The sequence below is a fragment of the Rhinopithecus bieti genome, unplaced genomic scaffold (assembly GCF_001698545.2).
Source record: "Rhinopithecus bieti isolate Rb0 unplaced genomic scaffold, ASM169854v2 scaffold_7673, whole genome shotgun sequence".
Classification (NCBI taxonomy): Eukaryota; Metazoa; Chordata; class Mammalia; order Primates; family Cercopithecidae; genus Rhinopithecus; species Rhinopithecus bieti.
Window position 1 is genome coordinate 6,208,511 of NW_016806375.1, and position 8,043 is coordinate 6,216,553.

General features: G+C 55.1%; 2 protein-coding genes across 4 annotated transcripts in view; one reads left to right on the forward strand and one right to left on the reverse strand.

Annotated features, from left to right (window-relative positions):
• The window catches only part of PPARGC1B (PPARG coactivator 1 beta), a 127,379-nt gene extending 121,025 nt beyond the window's left edge, over nt 1–6,354 (reverse strand). For all 3 annotated transcript variants that reach the window (XM_017875803.1, XM_017875802.1, XM_017875801.1), the window contains exon 1: nt 4,425–6,354. In XM_017875803.1, the coding sequence (XP_017731292.1) occupies nt 4,425–4,502 (78 nt within the window). In that variant the 5' untranslated portion in view covers nt 4,503–6,354. The remainder of the gene's footprint in view (nt 1–4,424) is intronic.
• On the forward strand, nt 323–3,144 carry LOC108532054 (uncharacterized). The gene is made up of 2 exons (XM_017875806.1): nt 323–2,443; nt 2,642–3,144. The coding sequence occupies exons 1-2, from the start codon at nt 2,144–2,146 to the stop codon at nt 2,888–2,890; spliced, it is 549 nt and encodes a 182-aa protein (XP_017731295.1). The 5' UTR covers nt 323–2,143; the 3' UTR covers nt 2,891–3,144.
• Nucleotides 6,355–8,043: the final 1,689 nt, after the last annotated feature.

An 8,043-nucleotide genomic window follows, 5' to 3' on the forward strand; every position in this document is an offset into this window, starting at 1 on the left:
CAAAATAAAATTAAACAACTTAAATGAGTAACGATAAAGGATTAATTAAATACATTTCGGTTCAATCTTCAATGAAACATTATATAACCATTAAGATACTAAGTAGAATATTTACTGATGTGGAAAGATGTTCACAGCATATTGTTTGGAGGAGAAAAAAACAAGTTACAAAACAGCGCGATTCCAAGTTACAAATCAGTATATTCAGGATAACTCCTTTTTTTTTTTTTTTGAGACTGAGTTTTGCTCTTTTGCCCAGGCTGGAGTGAAGTGGCATGATCTCGGCTCACTGCAACCTCTGCCTCCCGGGTTCAAGCGATTCTCCTGCCTCAGCCTCCCAAGTAGCTGGGATTACAGGCGTGTGCCACCATGCCCAGCTAATTTTTGTGTTTTTAGTAGAGACGGGATTTCACCATGTTGGCCAGGCTGGACCCGAACTCCTGACCTCAGGTGATTCACCCGCCTTGGCCTCCCAAAGTGCTAGGATTACAGGCGTGAGCCACCATGCCCGGCGACTCCATTTTTTAAAAATAAGATGTGATCTATATGAACAGGAAAGAAACAGTCTGGAAATATACATGACAATTAACAGTGGTTATCTTTGGGTCATGTTACATATTTCTCATTTTTTTCTTTATGCTTGGCAGTATTTTCTAACAATTCTATAATTAAATATTTTTAAATAAGATGTTAGAACAGATGATTTCTAAAATTCCCGCCGCCAACTCTGACATTTTGTGCATCTATGACTGATGCCCTAAGCAACTCCAAATAGCCCATATTTAGGGCTTGCTGTGTGGCCTTTGGGGCCGAAGCCTTTGCCCACAGCTGTAGCCCTCTGCATTCCTCTCTCCCACACTCACTGCCCAGCTGTCTCCCCTGCCAGCCTGGGAGCTTCTGCTTGGCAGGACCCAACTGCGACCCTGTCTGTAATCCATGTGCCTAGCCAAGAGCTAAGCAAAGGAACACGGCTCAGCATACTGACAGCTGCCTTGCTGGCACAATGATAAAAGGCACAACCCTAGTGCTAGAATCTTACCGGACACCAGACTCACACAAAGCGCTTGGTTGTATAACACAGATGCAGAAAACCAGAGGACAGAAAGCATGGCGAGCTGGGCTGGGAGAGCCTACTAGAGGAGAAGGCCATGCAGGACGGGTGGGTGAGGGCACTCTGGGCCAGAGGCACAGCCTGAACAAAGGTGAAGCCACCCACAGTCCTTTGGGATTCATGCCTCAAAGCTTTCCAAGAAACTTTCGCAATCCTTGTTCTGCTAAATTTCCGTACTTTGGCCCCAATGGGTAAAAGTTAAGTCTTCTAAACAGAAGTCCTCCCTCTAATCTAACCCTGGATTAGCCACCAAAGACAACAACAATCTTTTGGGACAAAGACAATGAATTACCATTTAATCGACTTTCCCCAAAGCTCCCAAAGGGAGATGGAGGAGGGGAGGGTCAGGGAAAGTTTGGGGAGGAGAGGGGGTTGCAGGAACAACCAGAACATCTCACATGCAAAACAATGCTCACCCCCACCACTGGGCCATTGGATTCTCTTGCGTCACCACCAGCCCCATTTGACAGATGGAGGAAATGAGGCTCGGAGAGTTCAAATGGCTTGCTCCGGGGTCACCCAGCCAGAGAGTGGGGAAGGTGACTCCACTCAGGCCTTCTGACTCCAAGTCCAGTGCTATTTCGAGGTAACACACAGGACCTGGAGTCAGGAGCCCTGGGTGGCTCTGTCACCCTCTGGCTGCATGGTCCCATACAAGCCGCTCACCCCTCACAGCCTCTTTCTCCAACTGTAAAATGAGGAGGCGCACACTGGGCCCGCCCAGGTCCTGTTCCGGCTGGGCTCTCCGAGCCTTCTAGGGGCGGCTCAAAGCTCATCCTATTAATTACATTTCCCAAGTTGGGCCGGCAAAGATCACCAGAAGATCCTCCGCTTGTCACGTGGTTAAATAAAAAAAAAAGCAAATGTCCCAGATTAACTTTCACTGCACTGCTCCTGCTAACACCTGATTATTCAATTTTCTAGTTTCCTTGGGTGAAATATTTCTGCTAGCTAGGCTCGCTGGGCAGCTAAAGGGCAAAATAATTAATTATTGCTGAGCCAAACACTGAAGATCCAGTTAAAATCCGGGGTATGGTCCAAAGCGGACAGTTCTTGACATGGGTTCCTGAACGAGTCTCTGGCTATTTCAGGCCTCCCTCACCGCATTTCAGCCAAGAGATTCGGAGACGCCCCCGGGCAATTTCGAGATCTGGGGACACAATCTTCCCAGGAGCGACTCTGCCCCTCCTCCCGCACTCAGTGCCCGCTAGCCCCAAGCTGTCGGCTCTGGGGGTACTGAGGCTGGGACCCGCCTTCGGCGCAGACACCGGCGCGGGGCGTGTGACGGAGCCCGGCGACGACGGCGGGAGCTCCACCGCAGTTTCGTCAGAGGTAAAGGTACGCGCCCGGCGCGCGCGGCGTGTGCACACACACACACACACACGCACACGCGCGCGCAACCTGCTCAGCACACATTCCCCCCGACCTCGAGAAGCGCAATCACACGCCACTAGCCCCTCCGGCCTCAGCCCCGAACCCACCCGAGCGCGCCCGCCACCGACCATGCGGCCCCGCGGCTCCCCTACGCAGCGGCGTCTGCAGCGGGCCAGAGTCGGCCTGCCTTCCGCGTGGCGGGCTTCCTCTCGGCGACACCCTGCCACGCCACGCCGTCCCAGCCGCCAGCCCGAAGTCGCCACCCGGAGTCCGCCCGGAGCTGAACGTCTCGGCTGTGGCGTCCCCTCCAAGTCGCGTTTCACCGCAAGGAGTCAGCTTGCAAGCCTCTCCCCGCCCACCCGGTCCCATGACAGCTGCTGCCGCCCAAAGACAGGCAGATTATAACAAGAAGCAAAGTTTCCCTCTCTCTCCTCCCACCTCCCTCCCCCCATCTCCGCCTTCCCCCTCCCTTCCACTGTTATGCAAAACGGGCCGGCACCGGCGCTCCCACTCCAGGTACCAAATCAGCCCCCGCGAGCCGCGCCCGGTTCCGCCCGGCCGCCCCTCTCCGTGCCCAGGCGTGTGCCAGCACCCGGGAACTCCTCCGAGGTTCCGCCGCATCCCCAGCTTCCTGATGACCCGCAGCCGGGCGCCCAGAGAAAAAGCCCTAACTCTGGAGCCAAACTTTNGAAGCAAAGTTTCCCTCTCTCTCCTCCCACCTCCCTCCCCCCATCTCCGCCTTCCCCTCCCTTCCACTGTTATGCAAAACGGGCCGGCACCGGCGCTCCCACTCCAGGTACCAAATCAGCCCCGCGAGCCGCGCCCGGTTCCGCCCGGCCGCCCCTCTCCGTGCCCAGGCGTGTGCCAGCACCCGGGAACTCCTCCGAGGTTCCGCCGCATCCCCAGCTTCCTGATGACCCGCAGCCGGGCGCCCAGAGAAAAAGCCCTAACTCTGGAGCCAAACTTTATGCTTGCAACAGGCATTGGGTGGGGAAAATGGGGGAAGGGGTGGGGGGCGCGCACGCCTCGTGCTGACATTTTTGGTGGCTGCTTGTCCCAGCAGCACCCCTCTCCCAGTCTCCAAGCCACCAGCTTCCTCGCTCCCCCGCGCCCCGGCACACCAGAGCACCCTCTCCTGTCACGCGCGTGTCGCCAGTGGGGCTCCCGGGCTCAGCCAGAGCCTGGGACTCCGCCTCGCCTTCCCTTCCCCCAGCATCGTGGAGCGCGCACCGGGGCCGCGCACCGCAGGGGGACCCAGGCGCCCCCAGACAGTCCTTCCGCCCTCATCCAGCCTGGCTTTTCCCCCCAGGGGGCTACGCCCGATAGCGAAACCAGGAAGACGCTGTCTCCGCCCGCATGTCCACGTGCCCCGCAGACCCCTATGCCTTTAGCCGGCAACTGGCAGGAAACTCCGCGCTGCGGGCGCGGGTAGAAAACCTAGGGGGGCCAGCAACAGCACTCGGGTGACTAGAGCCTGGAGGACTAGGGTACTCCGGAGACCGGAGCAAGCACCCATGCCGGGGCCACAAGTCCACGTGAAAGTACGGCAGCAAGTGCCGGAGCTGCCGGGAGCTGACGGCGCGCCTCCAGCACCCAGCGCCAGCCTGAGGGTACCTCACACCGTGGCGCGCCTACACCTCCCAAAGGAAGCGCGGTACCCCCCAGGTCTGCCCGCCGGGGGGCAGACTCCAAGCGGCCAAAGCTAGACCCTCCCCAGCGGCAGTAGCGCCCCCAGCGCTCCAGCACGCGCCGGGAAACCTCCAGCTCCCTGCCCCGGTAACGAAGCGCATCGCAGGGCGCCTGGAAGGGGGGCTCTGCAGCCTGGAACCCCCAGTTACCCCAGGGCGCCCACCGCTGCCTCCCGGCCTCCGCGGCTGCGGCTGCGCTCCCCGCAGCTCAGCACCCCTGGCCCTGGGCCTGCAGCCCCGGCCGGCCGTACCTGCGTGTCAGCGAGATAGTTGAGGAAGAAGGAGGAGAGCTCTTCGTCCAGCAGCGCGCCGCAGTCGTTCCCCGCCATCTTCCAGCCGCGGCTGCAGCGTGCGGCGGAGTCAACGCCGAGCCGGCCCGAGGGGAGGGAGCCAGCGAGCGAGCGAGGGAGGAGGGAGGAGGGAGTGAGGCCGGCGGGAGACGGAGGGCGGAGCTCCAGCCCCCGGCTGCCGCAGGGCCGCTAGCTGCGGGGGCGGGGCCGCGCGGCGCCCGCGGGAGCCGGGGGTCGCTCACCCACTTTCCTGCGCCGCGTCTGGCGCCGCGACCGGCTCCCGCAGCCCTCAGCAGGCGGTAAAGCACAGGCAGCCGGGTGGCGGTGCCCCAGCCAGCAGCCGGATGCCTGCGCAGCAATGCGGGCAGCCCCCGGCTCCTGCCAGAACGAATCACGTTGCGTTAGCGCTGGGCGGACCCTGCGAAACAACCTGCTTCTTCTGCACAGCTGGGGAAACTGAGGCTCAAGAAGGCATAGGACCTCGTTTGAAGCTACAGCGCACATCAGTTGCAGGAAGGGAAAGCTCAGGTCATACTCCCCTGGAGGATTGAGTTTCTCTACCCAGGATACAAGGCCAGAGAAGGAGGGAGAAATACCATAGATCGAAAGAAAATAAATCAAGAAAGTCTCCTTGGAGGAGGAGGCATTTTTATCTTTTACTTGAAGGGTGCGTTTGCCTATATTCTGTGCTAAACCTGATCATATATGTCTCTCTCCCATCGTCCCCAACACCCTTCTCCAAAAAAACTCCAATGAGTTCTCTTACCAATGCCCACAATGCACGAAGGGGCTGGGCTCCTGCCAGCCTCCGCAGGCCCACTCACAACGGGCTTGTACACCCAGCAGCCATTCACCTAGTAATCTCTTCAGGGCATCTTGCCCTATTACCCCTCGGACTGTCAAGCCATTTCCTCTCCTTCCACTCCCACCATCATGGGCTCCCTTAGCTCCATCAGCAGGCCTTTTTTCTCTAAAAGCTGGTCACAGTTGCCATTTTACATTTGTTGCAGTGAAGACTTAATCTTTGTATCTGTCTTACAAGACGCTAACATCATGAAAGCAGGGCCTAAATCTGCTTTTGCACTTGCTGTATCTGCAATTCCTGGCACACAGTAGGCACTTAATAGGTGATGTGTTAACTGAAAAGGCTGGAGAATTTTGATTCTCTGCCACCACCACCACGCATTATACAGATAAGGAAACTGACTGTCAGTGTGTACATGGAGTGACTTCCTGAGCCAGAACCAGAACTCAAACCTCCTGACTTCAACCTTGAACTCTCATCATCATGCCCTGTTGTTTGCCAGACAGGAGATGAGGGCACTGCCTGGATGAAGGCAAGAAGGCGGGAAGCTTTAGGTCTGTTTTATTGGGCACACCTGCCTCCTGCCCTCCTCCCACCCGACACTCATAAGGGCTGCCCCACCCTGCCCACCTAGCAAGGGCTCCCTTCCAGCAGGAGAAGGAAACAGAGGGAGAGTCTCCAGCACACCTGCTGAGACTTGAACACCAGGGCAAAAGCTTCCTTCTCCAGTCTGAGGTTCCCAGAACCGCAGGGCGTGATTTCACTCTTTGGGCTTAAGGCCAGTGTGCTTTTAAGGAACAATGCATTCCAACAGAGAGCCTGCCTCTAGCCTCAGAGCCCTAGACTAGGAGTCAGGAGTCCTGGGTCCTGTTTCAAACCCTGCATCTGGATACTGGAACATCTGGTTCCAGTATCCAGCAATTCAGGGGGTGAAGAGCATGGGCCCTGGAGTCACACTGCTTGATTTGGAACCACAGCAAGTCATTTAGTCTCGGGCCTCGGTTTCCTCATCTACACAAATGGGGACCAAAAAACTACCTACTTCATAGGGATGTTTTGATGATTGAGGAGATAATATATGTAAAGTGCTTGGCCCAGTGCCTGACCTCATGGAGAATATGCTAAGCGCTCTGTTCTGTTTCCCTTCTGTTAAAATGGAAATAAATATATATCCCTTGAAGGCACTAGCCAATGTTACTTGCCTTTTTTCCAGCACTTACAGGCTGCTGACTTACTTTGGACTCCACAATATTCAGATTTGAATCCTGGTGCAAACTAGCTATGTGCCCTTGACCAAGGGCACATAACCTCTTTGAGCCTCAGTTTCCTCATCTGTAAAGTGGGGATAGCAATGGTACTGCTTGCTCCACATAGGGATCTTATGAGGATGGATTGAATGAAACACTGCAATTCATGTAAAGTCAGTTGCCTGGCCCTGAATCTTGCAGGCAGGAAATGCCCATCATCACTATCATCACCAACATCACCAATGTCATCGCCATTAGCGCTAAGGACTTGAACTCTCCCAAGACCCCATTTTTTTGCTACTCCCTTGGGCACCAGAGTCAGAGTCCTGTGGGATGGTTTCCGGAGATGTCCCTTCCAGGCCCAGCCTGGCCCCTGACTGGTGGTGTGTCCTTTACAGCCCAGAGGCCAAACTTTGGATGACTAAACTTTGAAGTGTTCCCAAAGCCAGCCATCTCTAGCCTTGGTCCTTGCAGAGCTGCCATTCATTGCCTTGCCAGCGAAGGCCTGACAGCACTTTCTCAGAGGCTTTTTTGTTTTTAAAACTCTCATGTTGGTAGAAAAGCCACACATTGCCCAACGTCAAGGACTTTCTTGCCAATCACTATATCCTCACAACAGTCTTCTGGCTGGCAAGAAACTTAGGTGAGAAAGGGCCTCACCTGAGATATCTAGCCTCCTTTTCAAAAGCATATTGTCCCAGAAATTCCTTCATCACAGGTCGCTCACAGAGTCTCAGCCTCATGGAGGAATTTGAAGTTCCTCTGGCCCGTGGAAAAATGTGAAGTTCTTAACTGAGATTAAAAGTCCTGGCCTGGGTGTGGTGGCTCATGCCTATAATCCCAGCACTAGAAGGCTGAGGCCAGAGGATCACTTGAGTCTAGGAGTTTGAGAACAGCCTGGGCAACACAGGAAGATCCCATCTTTACAAAAAATACCAAAAAAAAAAAAAAAAAAAAATTAGCCAGGGGTTATGGTGCACACTCATGGTCCCAGCTACGTTGGAGGCTAAGATGGGAGCATCACTTGAGCCCAGGAGGTTGAGGCTGTAGTGAGCTGTGATCATCACTGCCCTCCAGCCTGAGACCCCATCTCAAAAAAAAAAAAAAAAAAAGCCCTCAAAAAGCCTGAGGTGCTAGATGATCTTGTGCCATTTGCTTCTCTTCTCTGAGGCCATTTTCTTATCTATAAACTGAAGGAACAGCCTGGCCTGGTGGCTCACACCTGTAATCCCAGCACATTGGGAGGCCGAGGCAGGTGGATCACCTGAGATCAGGAGTTCGAAAGCAGCCTGGCCAACATAGTGAAACCCCATCTCTACTAAAAATACACAAATTAGCCAGGCATGGTAGCAGGTGCCTGTAATCCCAGCTTCTCGGGAGACTGAGGCAGGAGAATCGCGTGAACCCGGGAGGCGAAGTTTGCAGTGAGCCTAAGGACAAGAGAGAAACTTCATCTCAAAAATAAATAAATAAATAAATGAAGGAGTGGTCGGTTGGGTGCACTATAGCCTGGGGACAAAAGCGAGCC